General features: G+C 41.7%; 1 protein-coding gene across 2 annotated transcripts in view; it reads left to right on the top strand.

Annotated features, from left to right (window-relative positions):
* CLPB (ClpB family mitochondrial disaggregase) overlaps positions 1-17733 on the top strand; it is a 173870-nt gene extending 156137 nt beyond the window's left edge. The window contains exons 17-18 of one of the 2 annotated variants that reach the window (XM_073879641.1): positions 6085-6223; positions 17468-17733. In XM_073879641.1, the coding sequence (XP_073735742.1) occupies positions 6085-6174 (90 nt within the window). In that variant the 3' untranslated portion in view covers positions 6175-6223; positions 17468-17733. Of the gene's footprint in view, positions 1-6084; positions 6224-8709; positions 9285-17467 lie in introns of those variants that run through there. The other variant, XM_025894277.2, reaches the window with a different exon arrangement.
* Positions 17734-19681: the final 1948 nt, after the last annotated feature.

The raw sequence follows: 19681 nt of genomic DNA, 5'->3' as shown, positions 1-19681 counted from the left end.
ACTGAGAAAAATGAATAGTATAACGAAGAAAATTAAACACCCAATAGCTACAGAGGGGATGTCAAAAAAAAAAAAAAAAAAACAGAACCCTAGAAAAGTTCAGGACTGTACATATAATTTATTTTTTAAATGCAGTAAGACTTCCAGGTCTCTTCCATCCTGGTCAGCCAAATACCCCTTTCCTGAAGATATAGGAGACTGAAGTGTTAGCATGCAGAAGAAGCCAACCAGAGAGCCTTCAGGTTCAGGACCACCAGGAACATCAAAAAGTGAGGAATAAGAGCTGTGCCTAAAACCCACCCCAGCGCTTCTGCCATGTAGCTTCAAGAGCAATGGCAGCCAAGCACATTTCCTTCTTGGGCAGAACCTTGAAAGATTTGTCTCTAGAGATAATGACCCTAGAGAAAAGATCTGTAGAAGCAACATTTTGCATTAAAAAAAAAAAAAAAAAAAAAAAACTGAGTCCCTATCCAATCACCATACAGTGAAACCACATTTCACAGGCTCTGGACACACAAACTTTTTAATACCTCACTCTTAAATATGAAAGGAAAAGAGTCACCAGGCATGTAAGGAAAGCTTGAGCATAAAAGCCAAAAGTATAATCAAGAAGAAGAAAACTAGAAGGAAGCAAAAACAATACAGAAAGCAATAGAAGAAAACTCCCCCAAAAACTCTAGAGAAGAAAAAAATACCCAGAGAGAAAAGAAAAGAGAACATAATATAACCATGAAACAAAAATAAGATTCTTTTTATAAAGGTAAAAATAACAGGACAGAGATAACTTTTGGGATTTTAAGATATGTTAGCTAATTTTTTTAATCTATAAAATAATTGGAAGATAAACGAGAAAATCTCCCAAAAAGTAGAACAAAAAGATATGGAAAATGTGAGAGAACAAATAAAGTTAGAAAAAGCAATTGAGAGTGCCCAACCTCCACTTAATAGGAGTTCCAAAAAGAAAGAAAAGATTAAATGAAAGAATATATTATCAGATAAATAGCATCTTAAGAAATTTTTCCTGTTAAAAATTCTTTTCTATCACTAAAGGACATGAGTTTTCAGACTGAAAGGGCCCACCAAATATCCAGTGGTTGAAAACAGATTCCCACCCAGGCATATCATCATGAAATATCAGAATTCTTGGAACATGAAGAAGATTCTAAAAGCTTCCAAAGGAAAAACAAATAAGCCACATATACAGAATAGGGAATTAGAATTACATCCCTCAGAAACAACATAGGAAGCTGAAAGACAATGGTAAAATGCCTTCAAATTCTGAGAGAAAGTTATTTTCAACCTGGAAATCCATACCTGGCCAAATTGATGAAATGTGATGACCCAATCAACATGAGGGGGTCTCAAGAAATGTGCCTTTTATGCACCCATTCTCAGGAAGCTACTTAAGGATATGTATGCCCTATTAAACCAAGAAAAAGGACGTCACAGAAATCCGTAAATGAGATATCCAGCCTAATAGGTAGGCAAAGGAACATCCCAGGACAATAGTTCTGCAGAGCAACAACCAGTCCACATTTGTGCAGGAGGATAGAAGGCATTTAGTCAGTTTTTTTCTATGTAATAAAAGAAAACCTCAAAATCTCAGTGGCTTACAAAAACAAATATTTTTCATGTTCATGGGTCTACATATTGGCTACAGTTCAATTGATATATCTGGGTTCAGCTGGGCTTGGCTCTAGACTGAAGTTTGGGTTCAAGTCTTCTCCTCATGTTTTCTCATTCTCCTTTAACCAGCCGCTACCCAAGCCACGTTATTTTCATGGCTAATTGTAGAAGAGCTCAAAAAGCAAGCCAGATGACACAAGTACATTGAAATCTTCTGCTCCTCTCATGTCTATTAACATTTTTGAGCCAAAGCAAGTCATAGGGCCAAGCTCAACATCAATGGAGTAGGAAAATGTACTCCCCATAGTCTAGTGGAAGATACTGCAAAGTCATTTGGCATAAAGCATGGGTGTATAATTCAGTAAGAGGAAGGAAGTGAAGAACTGGGAAAATAGTCCAGTCTAACCCATAAAGCTCCAGGAGAAATGTCTCCAGGAAAAAAATAAAGGGACTGATAGAAGACTTGACATGTCTGTGTGGAAAAGAGTATTTCCAAGAGTTTTACAATTCCTTAGGAGAGAGATAATGGTAGAGAATATAGAAAAGTAAGCAAATGAAAAACAGGCTATTATTGATTCTAGGGAAAGCAAAAGTTCATACAAGGAAATTAATCATGGTACATAAGTGATACATACATGACTCAGACATAAAGTCCAATTAAATATTTATATAACTAAAATTTGTATATGACTACTGTTTTTCATGGATTCCAAGATGCACAAGTTATCAAAACTGAAATCTGAAAATCTGAAATCAAGATCTGTCACAATTGCTATCAGCCAGGCAATGATCATGACACAGATGCTCTAACCATGTGCAAACATGACTGTTATTCCTATGGCATGACGGGATATGCCACTCCTGAACATGTCAGTCCACAATCCATTTAAGGACCATTTGAGGAAAGAATATAAGTCCAGGTTTTGTCTAAGAAGTTTTCATTTATATATTCTGAAAAATCAAGAAAGTGCCAGTATCAAAATTTGCAGAATGAATATCAGTAGTTTGGAAGAAGATCCCACTGATGATAGTGGATCCCCCTTTTAAAAAATACTATATCACCATTACTCTTGGAAAGTATGGAGTATGATTTGTGTTAAAAAAATAAAATGTGGGCATTGACATCTTTGAGGCAAAAAATGATTCAAAAGAATGAGATTCTGAATGAAAGAAATTTTAGAAATACTTTAACCAGTTTATTTGCTTGTATTTTTTAAAAAGATTTTATTTAGGGGCGCCTGGGTGGCTCAGTCGTGGAGCGTCTGCCTTCGGCTCAGGTCATGATCCAGGGGTCCTGGGATCCAGCCCCGCATCGGGCTCCCTGCTCAGCGGGAAGCCCGCTTCTCCCTCTCTCACTCCCCCTGCTTGTGTTCCGTCTCTCGCTGTGTCTCTCTGTCAAATAAATAGATAAAATCTTTTAAAAAATATTTATTTGAGATAAAGAGAGAAAGCACGAGTGGGGTGGGTGAGGGGGGAGCAGCAGAGGGAGAGGGAGAAGCAAGCTCTCCACTGAGCAGGGAGCTCAACACAGGGCTTGATCCCAGGACCCTGGGATCATGACATGAACCAAAGGCAGACGCTTAACGACTGAGCCACCCAGGCGCCCCTGTATTTTTCTTTTTATTGCATGCATGCACAAAAGTATATAGTAAATAATACATCTGAAGTCTAAAGGATCTCTTTCAATAAATATAAAATGAAAATTCTAAGTTATAAGAGTATTGTTACTTTGGTAATTATTTTCTTTTTAGTGATATATAAAGGTATATCTTACAGTCAGTGATGTCTTAGATTCAGTGAAATACGGCATATTGGATTAATAAAGGGAGACACATTGGTGACTTTGGTGGTGTGAGTGATAAATATTCATACTAGGAAGCCAATAGTCTAAAATTAATAAATCAAGAAATCACAAGGTAAACATTATACTGAAAGAACACACTGCCGAGGATTAAATCCCAACTCTGCCATTTGCTAACCATGTGACCTTACAAAATTACCTAACCCCTCTGTGACTCAATTTTTCTCATCCCTAAAATGGGAATAGAAATAATACCTATAATATAAGATGATTATGAAGACTAAACAATGTATGAAAAGCACTTAAGATAGAGCCTGACACTCTATTGTAAGCACTCAATAAATGTTAGCTAAAAATGTTGTTTATCTAAATATGTGGAAGTCAGTACCAAAAAGATTGAAAGCTGAAATGGTTTGGAGAGTGGGATCTGGGTTCTGGGGATAGGAAGGGGTAGAGAAGGGGCATCTGAGTGGCTCAGTCAGTTAAGCGGTCAAGCCTCTGCCTTGAGCTCAGGTCATGATCCCAGGGTCCTGGGATGGAGCCCGCATCAGCGGCTCCCTCCGCTTGCCACTCCCCTTGCTTGTGCTCTCTCTCCCTTTCTGTCAAATAAATAAGTAAAATCTTTTAAAAATTAAAAAAAGGGTAGAGCAGAGGATGTTTTTCATTATAAGTCTTATCATTATAAGTCTTGATTTTTTTAATTATATGCATTTTAATTTGATAAAATAATTATTTAAAATATACATGTAAAGGGGCACCTGGGTGGCTCAGTCGTTAAGCGTCTGCCTTCGGCTCAGGTCATGGTCCCAGGGTCCTGGGATCGAGCCCCTCATCGGGCTTCCTCCTCGGCGGGAAGCCTGCTTCTCCCTCTCCCACTCCCCCTGCTTGTGTTCCCTCTCTCACTGTGTCTCTGTCAAATAAATAAATAAAATCTTTAAAATATATATGTATTAAAATAAAAACATATATATATATATATATATATATATATATATATATATATATATACACATACACACACACACAGGTAAGTGGATCATAGGCCTAAATGTAAAATGCAAAACTATAAAACTCCTAGAAGATAACATAGGAGAAAATCTAGGTGACATTGGGTTTGGCAGTGACTGTTTAGAAACAACATCAAAAGCACAATCCATGAAAGAATGGATAAGTTGGACCTTATTAAAATTAGAAACTTCTGCAAAAGACACTGTTAAAAGAATGAAAGGACAAGCCATGCAGCCTGGGAGAAAATATTTGCAAAACATATCTAATGAAGGACTAGTATCCACAATATACAAAGAATCCTTAAAATGCAACAATAAGAGAACAAACAGTCTGATTTAAAAATGGGCAAAAACCCTGTCCTGGGAGCCTGGGGAAGAGGCTGGCCTTGGGAGGAGCTATGGAGGCATCACCTCTTTCTGCGGCTTCCCCCCACCTTCCCAAAGGGCCTGGTGGCTGCCCAGCTGCCCCTGCCCTGCTGGGGGTCTCAGCCCACCACTGACACTTCTGCAAAATAAAGCATATGTGTTTGAAGTTGGAAGGGAGCAAGGAAGAGCAGGAGAGGGGGGAAGGGGAGAAAGGGAAGGAAGGGAGGAAGGGAAGAAGGAAGGAAGGAAGGAAAAGAAAGAAAGAAAAGAGAAAGAGGAAGGAAAGAAGGGAGAGAGAGAAGGAAGAAAGAAAAGGAAAAGGGAGAGAGAGAAGAAAGAAAAAAAAGGAAAGAAGGAAGGAAGGAAAAAGAAGAAGTAAGGAAAGGAGTGGAGAGGAAAGGAAGAAAAAAAAAAAAGAAAAGATCTGAACAGACACCCCACCAAAGAAAATAAATAGCAAATAAGCATACAAAAAGATGCTTCACATCATGTTATCAGAGAATTGGGGAATTGTAAACTAAAACAACAATGAGATACCACTACACACGTCCTAGAATGATTCAAACCAAAAACACTGGGGGCGCCTGGGTGGCTCAGTCAGTTAAGCATCTGCCTTTGGCTCAGGTCATGATCCCAGGGTCCTGGCCCTGCGTCGGACTCCCTGCTCAGTAGACTCCTCTGCCCCTGCTCATGTTCTCTCTCTCGCTCACTCTCTCTCTCAAATAAATAAATAAAATCTTTAAAAAAATAATTAATGGGACGCCTGGGTGGTTCAGTCTGTTAAGCATCTGCCTTCGGCTCAAGTCATGAGTCCTAGGATCAAGCCCCATGTCGGGCTCCCTGCTCAGCAGAGAGCCTGCTTCTCTCCCTCTGCCCCTCACCCTGCTCATGCTCTCTCTCTCTCTCTCTCAAATAAATAAATAAAATCTTTAAAAAAATGAATAAATAAAATAAATTAAAAATAAAATTATTTTAAAAATAAAACCAAAAACACTGAACACAACTCGTTAAGACATCTGGCGTACCTGATACCTCCTGCTATTTAGGTTTTACCAGCATTTTGTCATAATTATAGTGGACTTGTGTGATGTCTTACATGAGGCTAAGAAGATCAAAGTCCCTGTGGACTAAATTGTGGCACAAAGGCCGAGAGTTAACATGGTCATGAAGCAAAATGGTGAAGGTGTATTTTCTGCCCTTGCCAGATTAAACAAAGCTACCTTTGGTTTTCTTTGCTCGTTGAAATAGAGAAAAACCATTTACAAGTTGATAACTTTATTACAGGTGGCAGAGGCTCTGTTGTTTTGCTTTAGTAAAGAAACCATATCAGGAACAGTACAATTGGAGTCATCACCTGTCTTAACCTTTCAATAACCCACTGCCATTCTCCAAACACCTTCTGACTTCTGCATGAGCCAGACAGGTGAGTTAAGAGGGTAAGTAACAGCAGTCGCCACCTCTGAATTTTCAGGTCTTTGATGGGTGTCTGAGTCTTACATTTCCCCCAGCAATGCAGTATTGGTTTTTGTTTATAATTTTGATAGGAAGTAAGCTGTAGGGCTTCCCCTTAGCCCTTTCAACCATAATAGCCATATTCCATGGATTAGAGTGACATATTCTGCCACTTGCTGAATATGCCTAATCTAACTATCCACTATGGAACTACAAAAATCATGGGTTTAAAAATGGGCTTGAGGACAGGACCGGCAGTGAGGTAGATTAGAATCAAAAGTCAGTTTTTCACTTGACTCCATAAGCCTCCACTCTGAGTGGGGGATCACGGTGCCAACTACAACTCCAATTAGCATTAAGCCAGTGTCAGGAGTTTCCAAGGGCACAGTTATTCTCTTAGTTTCCTAGGGCTGCCATAACAAGTACCACAGCTGGGTGACTAAAACAACAGAAATGTATTCTTTCATGGTTCTGGAAGACAGAAGTCCAAAGTCAAGGTGTTGGCAGAGTTGGTTCCTTCTGGAGGCTCTGAGAATCTGTTCCATGCCTCTCTCCTAGCCTTTAGTGGTTACCAGTAGTCCTTGGCATTCCCTGGCTTGCAGTGTATCACTCCAATCTCTGCCTCCATCCTCACTTGATGTTCTTGCTGTTTGTCTCTCTGTCCAAATGTCTTTTTATAAGGACATAGTCATTGGATTAGGACCCACACTAATCCAGTATGACCTTATCTCAACTTGATTACATCTGCAAAGAACCCATTTCCAAATAACATCACCTATTACACAGGTACCTGGGGAAAGGGCTCTGACATATCTTTTTGGAGGACACAATTCAACCATAACAGTAATCCTGGGACATGACTATAGGTCCCATTGGGGAAGCCTATTAGGAATATATCGACAGATATTTATACATCTTCCTTAAGTGTACCTACCTTCACTTCATTCAAGGAACCAACCCAGGTCTGAAAATTGGGTGAGAGACCATAACTCTTATCTTGTCTTAAGTTGGCCTTCTGTTCACCAGTTCCAGAGGATTCTTGGTTTTATGAATCAGGATCTTAGTGAAATGCCCATATTCTTCAGTCCCATTTGCAGTGTCTTCCCCCAACATCCCTGGCCTACAGAAACCAGTTACTATGCACTTTCCAAAGATGTTGTTACTCTCTCACAAATATGTTTCTCAGTGGCTTAGTGAAGAGAACGTCATCTGGACCCTCTCAAGGAACGGCATTGATTGTGAATGAATCACACCTTCCTAGAAGGGAAGGTTTATAAACCAACATTCCCATCTCCATAAGTGTTTGGATTCTTTCTGCTACATTATACCAAAGGATTCTTCATTTAACAAAACATACATCTACTCTATGACCCAATAATTCCATTTCAAGAGAAATGAAAACATATATCCACAAAAAAAAGACTTGCACATCAATGTTCATAGCAGCACTATTCATACTAGAACAAAACTAGAAATAGCCCATATGTCCATCAAAAGAGAATGGCTAAACTGCATATTAAATTAGTTTTATGTTACTGTGTAACAAATAACCCAAAACTTAGCAGCTTAAGACAACATTCTTTGCTGTGCAGAAGCTTTTTATATTGATGAAGTCCCAAAAGTTCATTTGCCCTTTTGTTTCACTTGCCTTTGGAGATGTATCTTGAAAGAAGTTGCTGTGGCTGATGTCGAAGAGGTTACTGCCTATGTTCTCCTCTAGGATTTTGATGGATTCCTGTCTCACATTGAGGTCTTTCATCCATTTTGAGTTTATCTTTGTGTGTGGGTGTTAGAGAATGATCAAGTTTCATTCTTCTATATATAGCTGTCCAATTTTCCCAGCACCATTTATTGAAGAGACTGTCTTTTTTCCATTGCATATTTTTTCCTGCTTTGTTGAAGATTTTTATTTTATTTTATTTTATTTTACTTTATTTTATTTTATTTTTGTTGAAGATTATTTGACCATAGAGTTGAGGGTCCATATCTGGGCTCTCTGTTCTGTTCCATTGGTCTATATGTCTGTTTTTGTGACAGTACCATGCTGTCTTGGTGATCACGGCTTTGTAATATAGCTTGAAATCAGGCAACATGAGGCCCATGGTTTTGTTTTTCTTTTTCAACATTTCCCCAAAGATTCGGGGTCTTGTCTGATTCCATACAAATTTTAGGATTATTCCAGCACTTTGAAAAATGTCATTGGCATTTTGATCGGGATGGCATTGAAGGTATAGATTGCTCTGGGCAGCATAGACATTTTAACAGTGTTTATTCTTCCAATCAATGAACATGGAATGTTTTTCCATCTTTTTGTGTCTTCTTCAATTTCTTTCACGAGTGTTCTGTAGTTCCTAGAGTATAGATCCTTTACCTCTTTTGTTAGGTTTATTCCAAGGTATCTTATGGTTTTTGGTGTTATTGTAAATGGAATCAATTCTCTAATTTCTCTTTCTACAGTTGCATTGTTTGTGTATAAGAAAGCAACCGATTTCTGTGCATTGATTTTGTATCCTGCCACATTACTGAATTGCTCTATGAGTTCTAGTAATTTGGAGGTGGAGTCTTTTGGATTTTCCACATGAAGTATCATGTCATCTGTGAAGAGAGAGAGTTTGAACTTTTGGGACTTCATCAAGATAAAAAGCTTCTGCACAGCAAAGGAAACAGACAACAAAACAAAGAGGCAACCCACAGAATGGGAGAAGATATTTGCAAATGACATTACAGACAAAGGGCTGATATCCAAGATCTATAAAGAACTTCTCAAACTCAACACCCAAAAAACAAATAATCAAGTCAAAAAATGGGCAGAAGACATGAACAGACACTTCTCCAAAGAAGACATACAAATGGCTAACAGACACATCATTCTGTTCATCATCATTAGCCATCAGGGAAATTCTAATCAAAACCACATTGAGATACCACCTTACACCAGTTAGAATGGCAAAAATTGACAAGGCAAGAAACAACAAATGTTGGAGAGGTTGTGGAGAAAGGGGAACCCTCTTATACTGTTGGTGGGAATGCAAGTTGGTACAGCCACTTTGGAAAACAGTGTGGAGGTTCCTCAAAAAATTAAAAATAGAGCTACCCTATGACCCAGGAATTGCACTACTGGGTATTTACCCCAAAGACACAGATGTAGTGAAAAGAAGGGCCATATGCACCCCAATGTTCGTAGCAGCAATGTCCACAATAGCCAAACTGTGGAAAGAGCCAAGATGCCCTTCAACAGATGAACGGATAAAGAAGATGTGGTCCATATATACAATGGAATATTACTCAGCCATCAGAAAGGATGAATACCCAACTTTTACATCAACATGGATGGGACTGGAGGAGATTATGCTAAGTGAAATAAGTCAAACAGAGAAAGTGAATCATATGGTTTCACTTATTTGTGGAACCTAAGGAATAGCATGGAGGACATTAGGAGAAAGAAGGGGAAAATGAAGGGGGGGGGGTAATTGGAGGGAGAGATGAACCATGAGAGACTATGGACTCCGAGAAACCAACTGAGGGTTTTAGAGGGGAGGGGGCTTGGGGGATGGGTTAGCCCAGTGATGGGTATTAAGGAGGGCATGTATTGCATGGAGTACTGGGTGTTATATGAAAACAATGAATCATGGAACACTACATCAAAAACTAATGATGTACTGTATGGTGACTAACATAACATAATAAAATTAAAGAAAAAAAAAGACAACCACAGTGATAGAAAAAAAAAACATTCACTCATTAGCTCACAATTCTGTAGCTCACAATTCACTCATTAGCTCACAGTTCAGAGTAGGGCACAGTTCTCATCTGCTCAGGATTTCAGGATGTCAGCCAGGTTGCATTTCCTTTTGGAGACTCTGAGGAAAAATCCACTCCCGAGTTTATTCAATTCTTAGCAGAATTCAATTCCTCGTAGTTGTAGGACTGAGGTCCTGTCTTCTTACTGGCTGTCAGCTGGAAGTCACTCTCAGCTCCTAGAGGTCACCCACATTTGCCATGTGGCCCCTCCATTTGGCTATGAAGACTCTTCCTCCTGTTGAGTGATGTTTTTCAAATCTCTCTGACTTCACTGTTTTCTGACCTCTTAACCCAGATATAAAGGATTCAACGTCATTAGGTCAGATCCACCCTTTTTAATAGTCAATAGTGTCGTATGATATAACCTAATTATGGAAGTGATATCTCATCATAGTCATAGTACTGGGAATTACACAGGGCATGTACACCAAGAGGTAGGAATTTTGGAGACATCTTAGAATTCTGCCTACACAAGTATATTCATTCAATGAATTACTACTCAGCAATAAAAAAATGTAATGAACTATTGATACACACAACATAGGTGAATCTCAAAAACTTTTTGTTGAGTAAAAGAAGGCTTACACAAAGTACTCAAAGGAATTAAAGAACAGGCAAAATTAAAGAACTTTTTCTAGTGGAAAAAGAATCAGAAGAGTGGTTACTCCCTGTGAGGGAGTGGGAGTTGGGATTAATTGGGAAGAGGCATGAAAGAACTTTCTGGGATGATGGTAAGGGGTTGGGTTACATAGACGTGTGTGTGTCATACTCATTGTGTGGTGGGTGCACTTAAGATTTAGGCATTTCACTGTACGAAAATTTTACCTGAAAATTAACAAATAATATTTTGTTAAAATTAATGATACACAGAAGTGTTAGGAACCAAGTGTATGGATGTCTGTAACTTACTGTGAATGCATCAAAAAATACAACAGATTGAGAGATGAATAGAAGAATGGATAGCTGGGTAGATATAAGGTAAAGTGAATATACTAAAATGTCATTATAGACTCTAGGGAAAAATAACCTCATCTTAAAAAAAAAAAAGGCAACTAGAACTCCCAGTTATGGGGCATCTGGGTGGTCAGTTGGTTAAGCGTCTGCCTTTGGCTCAGGTCATGATCCCAGGGTCTGGGGATCGAGCCCCGCATTGGGCCCTGCTCAAAGAGGAGTTTGATTCTCCCTCTCCCTTTGCCCCTACCCCCTACTCATGCTCTCTCTGTGTCTCAAATAAATAAATAAAATCTTAAAAAAAAAAAGAACTCCCAGTTATTAGAACTAACTCATGAAAGCCAGGCTCTCTGGTATGTGCACTCGTATTGATCTATTCAGCCTAATTTTAAATTATGTTCCTCCTCCCTGGTCCAGCACCTCAAAATCCATTCTCAGATTTGCCAGATTTTATTGATATAAATTTGAACAATCTTTTAATTCTTTTAGTGGGAAGGCCTTCTTGTGAATTTGACCTCCTATTTGACCATGAGGCATGTTGGGGCCTGATTCTGGCTGTGAGTATGGAGATAATGAAGTCAGTGGGATGGGGCATAAGGAAACTTGGTTTCCTCTTACCAGATAATTCCCATGGGGACATCTTTACATGGTCTTCAAACAAGAGAAAAGTTATCCCATTAGACAGAGAGGAAGTCCTATAGTATCTGGCTACTTTCAGTGGGAGGTTGGGATTGTGACAGAGATCATTAGTTGCCTGCTGTGATAGATAGCTTCTGACATGGCTCTCAGTGATCCTTGTCTTCTGATTCTCATGTCCTTGTATAATTCCCTCTCCTTGAGTGTGGGCAGGACCTAGTAACCTTCTTCTAAGGAATAGAATACGGCAAAAGTGATATGATGTCATTTCCAAGGTTAGTTTATGAAAGACTGACTTCTGTCTTGCTGGCATTTTGTCTGGCTCTTCTTATTTGCTTTCCCTGTTGGAGAGGTCCATATGGCAAGGAACTGAGGGCAACCTCTGGCCAAAATCTGGTAAGGACTGACCCCTTCAGTCCAGCAGCCCTGGAGGAACTGAATCCCGGTAACAACCATGTGAGTGAGCTTGGAAGCAGTCTTTCCTTGGTCAGGCTTTCATTTGAGACTAAAGATTTGGCACCTTGACTCAACCTTATGAGAGGCCCTGAAGCAGAATACTCAGGTAAGTCACATCCAGATTCCTGATCCACGGAAATTATGAGATAATAAATGTGTGTTGTTTTAAGCTAATAAGTTTGGGGTAGTTTGTTTTGTAGCAATGGGTAACAATACACCTGCCTAATATCCATTCTCTCCTCAGCAACATAGACTCTGCTGGGGATGGGGCATACTAATGTGCTCAGTTAAAATCTTGCCTTTCCTAGTCTCCCATTAAGTTTGATGTGACTGTATGACTAAGCTCAGGCAAAGAAGTAAGTGTTGAATGGAACTTCTAGAAGGTTCCTTATTAAGGAGCTGTCTCACTGAGAGATGCACTTTTTCTTTTCCTTTTTCCTCATTCTTGCTGCCTAGAATATGGATGTGATAGCTGGATCTCCAGTAGCTACCTAGGACGTAAGAACCTAAGTTAGAAACCACACTCTAGGAAACAAAAAAAAAAGAAGGAATCTGAGTCCTTAATGCCAATGGAGCAGCCACACAAGCACTGGACTCCTTACTTATAGACTTACCTTAAGTGAAGAAGAGATAATCTATTATTTTGCTTACCTTGTTGTTTTGTTGTTATTTTGGATTTTCCCTTATGTGCTCCCAGCCTAGCCCTAACTCACAAAGGGCTTAGGCCTCTCTTAGCCATCCAAATTCTTTCATCACCATTCCCATCCTGGCATGTCCCTCTTTCAAACCATTCTCTAACTCTCACACAGGAGCAAACGTTGAGTTTGATTTTTACCCTCTCATTCTCTCTTTAAGCTTTCCACACATCCTCACAATCCTTGAATTCCTCATTCCCTTTATACTGATCCCTGACAGTCCACCAAGTCTATGCTCTTTATGGATACTTAATTCCAGGTGGCCACTGGTAATAAATTGATGAACTGTTTTGCCATTAAATAACACTCTATGTCTGGATTTTTGCTGCCTTTGTTCCCAACCAGAAATCACAATTATTCCAAGATTCCAACAGTTATGAGAGTCTGATGCCCTCAGCCAATCTAGTACCAATTTCTATATCAGAGTCATTAGTTACAAGCAACAGAAACTACATCTTATTTAAGCAAAAAAATATATTTATTAGACATTACATTCATAAAAGATATTAGATATCTCAGAGAATTACTGGAAAGAGTGGAGGACCAACTATAGAACTAGAACTAGAACTAGAACATAGAACTAGAAATACTACCCTAAATTAAGCTACATTGTTTTCCCCATGAAAACAGCCTTGCCACCACTGCCCCTTACACAGCTGATGTGATTGGCACTGAACCCTCACTGCTGCCAAGAACAAGCTCTGTAGGGGCCTGCTGCACCTAGAACTAGATCTTGCTGCAACCTTTTGCCCCTGTAGAAAATTTTTATGGTCCATGAGTCCTCACTACTACAGATTCCTTAGCTTAGTCTGTGATGAGTGTACATGATTGGCTGAGACTAGGTCAAGTGTCTAAATCTTGGTTGTAAGGAAAGTTTAGAAAGCAAGTATCTGGCATCTGTTAGATGGGGAATTTCCCTAGCTTAGAAAGTGGTTTCAGATGCTTCAGATTCAGTGGTTTCAAAAAAAAAAAAAAAAAAATGAATGTCAGCTCTTTCCTGCTGTCAGGCCAGAGTGCCACGGACTGGGAGAATCACACTTTCCTAATTTATCTGGATCTTCCCAAATATCTCCATTTCGTTATAAGACATTCACTGTTTCCTAATCAATATTCACTTTAGGGGGTGGCAGAAAACTTGACTATGGACAATCTGCCAAGCACATGATTATCCTCTTGCTGCAGCCTCTGATTGCTGGTCACAGGCAGAGGTTTCCTTACCAGAGTTACAAATTATCATGCTGTCCTTCATCTACCTGTTCCCTCGTGATGCACCTTTCTGAGGGTGCAAATGTAGACAGTATACATGAATATTTTACCTTTTTCTACTTAATCCTTTGGTGTTGCAACCACAGGGCAAGGGGAAAAATTGACATCAAGTTGTAAGAGACACATGCAATAGTTTTTCCAGCTACTTTATTATCACCTAACAAGGTCATATCATTTCCAGGCTCATAATGGAGACATTCTCACTGCCTCCCACCCTACATCAACAGGACCAGTTTCATATTTTAAGATCTGCTCTTTGCATCATTACATAGCTTATACCAATTTTTATTTGAATATCTTTATTTGGAAGTGACAAATCCCACTTGAACTAGATTAAACATAAAGAAGAATGTATTGGATTAAAAAAAATCCATTGAAGGACTGAACAACTAATTTGCAAAAAGAGTAAGGATGTCTCAGGAATCACCAGAACTAGGCTCCTAAATTCTAACATGAGACTCTATATCTTTTGCTTCAACTTTTTATTTATTCTTTCTTCACTACAGACCACCTTTTCTCTTAATGATAGGGAAAGTAGCTGCAAACATTTCCTGAGATTTATATTTATAGCTTTAACCATTCAAAAGAGAATGATTCATTTCCCAATTAAGAAGTAATGATGAGGGGCGCCTGGGTGGCTCAGTTGGTTAAGCGACTGCCTTCGGCTCAGGATCGAGTCCCACATCGGACTCTCTGCTCAGCGGGGAGTCTGCTTCTCCCTCTGACGCTCCCCCCTCTCATGCTCTCTCTCTCTCTCTCTCTCTCTCTCATTCTCTCTCTCAAATAAATAAAAATCTTTAAAAAAATAAAAAAAAAAGAAGTAATGATGAAGAAGTGTTTGTTGACCCATCGTTGGACAAGTACCCACACCTGGACCAATTATGGCTGAGGGTAGGATTATATAAGAGCAATGATTCCCTGGGTAGCCATGTGGATGGAGGAGACAGTTTCCAAGAGAAGAGTTGTGCTGGCTGACCACACCATAGATGTCCACTATGGCAGCCCTTAGGCAGGACCCTTCCCACGCATAAAAACTTGGATAAGCTTGTCAGTGTATGGCGTGGTTGTTCGGATCAAACCTTTTTTTCTTCTTCCCTTTTTAAAAGAAGAGTCAACTCACCTCACCATCTGTGTGCCATTCTCTTGTCCAGACAACTGAAACATTCTAAGGATAACATCCCCCATAGACAAATACCCATGTGCCCATCAGACTAGGAGATTCTTTTGTTTTTGTTTTTTAAAGATTTTATTTATTTGTCAGAGAGAGAGAGCACAGCAGGGGGAGCTGCAGGCAGAGCAGACAGAATAGGCAGAGGGAGAAGCAGGCGCCCCACTGAGCAAGGAGTCGGATGTGGGACTCAATCCCAGAACCCTGGGATCATGACCTGAGCCTAAAGTATCACTTAACCAACTGAGCCACCCAGGCGTGCCCAGACTAGGAGATCCTTAAAGAAAGCATATAGGATTAATTTATTCCCATGTGTCTAGTGCCTCATGAAGTTCTATTAGATCAGACACTCAAAAAAGATTTCTAGAACTGGATTAACATCTTCCCTCATTCTTCAGAGATCCTTGATGGTTGAGCATTTGGGTCCCTGGAAAGGCCTAATGCTAAAAGCTGAAAACAAAAATAGAAATTGGTAGTATACTGGGTAGCCTAAGGTACCAATAGAAAGAAAAGAATGGTCAAAAGGTTGTCCCCATAACAGAGAAATGAACAAGAGACTGTAAGTTCTGATAGACAGGTTGGGAGGACATACAGTTAATGTGTTTGCCTCCAACTCTCCCTGGAGCACAGAGTCATGGCAGAAGAGAATAGGGATTTGGAAGAAGGATGCTTGTGGAGTTGGTAGATAAATGGGGGGGGGAGGGGAGAGGAGTTCAAAGGTCCTCAAGCAGGACCTGACAATGCACTAACTTTCCACTCCCTTCCTTATTAGAAGTTAGACATGGATGTCTGATCACAGTTAGCTTCCAGTCATGGTTAGACAATGATGACACTGAGGACATTGCTTCAGAGGGTGAGAAGATGAGTTTCCATGGTAAGGAGTAACCACTACTCCGTGCTCTTCCCCATAGCAGAGAAGGGCTGACAAGGAGTGCACTGGCTTAATAAATCAGCATGGTGGCCACTTTCTGAGCGTAGGTAAGCCTTGCTCAGAGTTCTGAGGGGAGGCTAAGGTCAGAGACTACTTGTAGAAGTGGGAATAAGGTAGTGGTACTTGGGAATTCCCAGGCTACCATTCTCCAAGTGACCATAGGCAGAAAAAGTTCTCCAAAACATGGGTCCTTCCTCATTCATTCTCATGGTGTTTCCACTGTCTAGGCTCACAGAGTAAGTTAGTGTCAGAGCAGAAGAAAAAAGTCCCTCCCCAGGTTCCTTTTTGTATTCTGCTCCCTCTGTCGGGGGGCGGGGGGGGCGGAATCCTCCCACTCTGACACACTTCCACTGTTTTTAGTTCACTCTTTCTACAGGACCACTCCTTGGGCCCCAGCCTCTTCATCTGCTAAAATTAAGAGGTCAGGCTGGGTAATTCTGCTAGGCCTTGATATCCTCTGAAATCTTTGAGGGTAGAGGTGATGCTGTGGTGCAAACATAGGGGTTTATGTCCAGGTTCTATATCCAGGTATCAGGTGTAACAAATCAGAGAAGCCTGACCAGAGTGTGGTCTGGGTCTGTGAGTCACACAGGGCTCAGTCAGTTGGTGAGAGGGAGGAAGGGGTATGTGTGAGTGATGGTGCTGGCGGCAGCAGCAGCAATATATTAAAAAAAAAACCAAACATTAATTTAGTGCTTACTATGTGCCAGGTACTATTCAAACACTTTATGTATTTTAATTCATCTAATCATTAAGATAAACCAGTTTACAGGTGAGAAAACTGAGGTATAGAGAGGCTGAGTGACTTAGTCTAAGTCATAAGTTTGTACGTGGCAGAGTTGAAACCCAGCAACCAGTCTCCAGAATCTGTCATCACTCGTGGAAGTGAAGACATTGTGCTCAGCAAGGGGGTGTCACAGCAATATTGCTGCATCAGTGTTTTGTGCTAGAGCATCTTTTGTTCTCCAAGAGTGCACGCACTTGTGGGAGGGAGTTTCAGTTGGGATGAGCTCCCCACAAGAGATCTCATCCACTGGCCTCTTGAATGTGAGGTCCTTGCAGAGGCAGCCCACTCTCCCTGTTTCCTTCTTCTTTTATGGTGAGTTCTCAGGGAGCCCTCTCTCCTGCCCCCATCTCTCTCTCTCTCTCTCTCTCTCACACACACACACTCACACACACACACTCATTTGCACGCACCATGCAGCCTACCCTCCAAAGTCCCCCCACTTCTACCACCTGGAAGACCTGAACCCAGTAGTGGACAGGGTTCAAAGCATTTTTTTGAGCTGTGTCTGTTTCTATGCCAATCAGCAGATGCAAATGGCTGCCTGCAGAGAAAGGAACCTGAGCCATGGGAAGGTGAGCTCCTGCCCTGCTAACCCCGTAACATGCGTGTTAAAATAAAATTTCTAATCACCACTACCATAATTTGATTACCTGTAAAGGTGTCAAGCATTCACAGATTATATTGGTCAGAGATTTTGGCTGCAAGTGTCAGAAGCCCAAACTTAAAGTAGTTTAGACAGAGAGGGGAATTTATTGGTTCAATGACCAAACCGTAGAAATGACAGGGATGGATCATGGTCTTGGAGACAACTGGAACCAGGGCCTCTTTGCCTCCCCTCATATCTCTGCTTTACCCTGCCTGTGAGCTTCAGTTGCTCCTTTCCTTCAGTTTTGTCACTGGGGAAGGGATAAGGCCCCCTGCAAATTCCTCCGATGAGGGAGGACTTTCTTCCAGCCCAAAGGTTGGCTCAGAGGAAGGAAGTTTCCTGTCCCTGGGGAATGAGGGAATGAAGAAGAGAGGATGATCCCTTTCCAGAGAGTGGGGAATGGGACTCAGGGGTTGGGGATTCCATCCCCAGAAATGAGGGCAGGGATTCCCCAACACACAGCTTAGCTTCATTAGCCCAACAAGCAGATATGGGAAGACCTGTGATGTGCAGAATGATGTGCTAGACACTGTGGTAGGGCCGGGAAGTAACAGTTCTGTCCTGAGACCTTGCATTTTATTGCAAATATTGGGGACATGAGTCACCAAAAGAGAGGGAGCTACTATGGGACATTCAACAGGGTCTAGGGGCGTCGGGGAAGGCTTCCAGGAAGCAGTCATGTCCACTTCAAGACCAGATGGATAAACAAGAGTCGTCCAGGTTTGGGGGTTTGAGGGAAGTAGGGGGCAGTGGAGTGGGGTGGGGAGTGGAATGAACATTCCAGCCAGAAAGGACAGCTTTAAACTACAAGATCAATCAATGTGTGAGGGCTTCAAAGAAAGCCAAGGTAAGGGGGAGTCAGGCTGGAGCACTGGTGCTAGAGGACATTGTGAGCAGAATGAGGGCTTGGATTTGACCCCCAGGGCAATGGAGAGCCATAATAGCTCTAAGGAGAGCACTTCTGAGTTCTCAATTCTGAGATCCCTTTTTGGGCTCCCTGCAGAGGATGTGTCAGAGGCGAGAGGTACACTTCACACACCCGTGGGGAGAACTTTTGAAGCAGTTTTGCTGTCAGCTTTAGAAGCTTATCCCTAAAACGTAATTAGAGACAACACTTCAAAGAACCCCCCCTGGCATAGAGTAGGTACAGAATTTGGGGACAGGTGATCCTTGTGTAAAGCAAAGAGCTGGTGGCCCTTGAAGTGGATGACCTGAGGATGGGCATGTTCCCCACAGTGGGGAATTGGGGAAAGGTATTCCCAGGGACCTTCTCTCATCCTGCACGGGTTTTCTCTGGGTCTTCACTCTCGTATCTGTGGGACCTACCAAGATTTGGGTGGAGGAGGCTGGGGGCTGGGTGGGAAAGCTGTCCAATCCACCTCAGGTGAGCTGCAGGGGCAGAAAGCTTCTCTCTTCTGTTCTAGAAAGGATCCTGTGTTGGTTTTCCCACAGTGTGAAGGCCCGAGGCTGAATCTGCTGAGGGTCAGGTCTGTGGCCAGTTGCAGACTGAGTCTAGGTAGTTTACCTGGTGAAGAAAAGGAGGAGGGGGGATGGGGAGGCTGAGAGAGAGTGTGGAGGTCACCCGGTTACTCCTGATCTCCTGATCCTGACATTCATCACATACACACACTCTGTGCCAAGGGTGCTGGGGACCAAAGGGTCACACTGGGTGGTGGTGGGCTGGGGAACTGGGGGAGGGGAGAGGCAGGCCGGGCCCTGAAGGTACAGGGCAGGGTTGTGTGGCCAAGTCAGGATAGAGGGGTCTGGGCTGCAGCGACCCTCCCCCTCGGCAGCCTGGCCTGGCCTCCACCACAATCCTACCGGCCCTTGGGCACTCCCGCTGTGGGTCTCAGCTCTCCGAAGGCTCTTTCTCTCAGCTCTGTTCCTCCTCTATCTGTCCCTGTCCTTGTCTCTCTGAGACCGCCCCTCTGTGTATGTGTGTCTCCCTGTCCCTGCCCTGTTTTGTCTCATCTCTCTCCTGATCTCCGTCTCAGTCCTTGTTTCCATCTATGTATCACCCCGGGGCCTTCTCTGTCTCCATGCCTGCCTCACTCTCTCTCTCGGTCCCCCTCTTATCCTTGTCTCCTCTGTC

Source organism: Callorhinus ursinus, unplaced genomic scaffold, assembly GCF_003265705.2.
Source record: "Callorhinus ursinus isolate GAN/ISIS: 27379988/994484 unplaced genomic scaffold, GSC_fseal_2.0 scaffold35, whole genome shotgun sequence".
Classification (NCBI taxonomy): domain Eukaryota; kingdom Metazoa; phylum Chordata; class Mammalia; order Carnivora; family Otariidae; genus Callorhinus; species Callorhinus ursinus.
The sequence above is the reverse complement of the archived record's forward strand: the minus strand, read 5'-3'. Positions and strand labels throughout refer to the sequence as shown.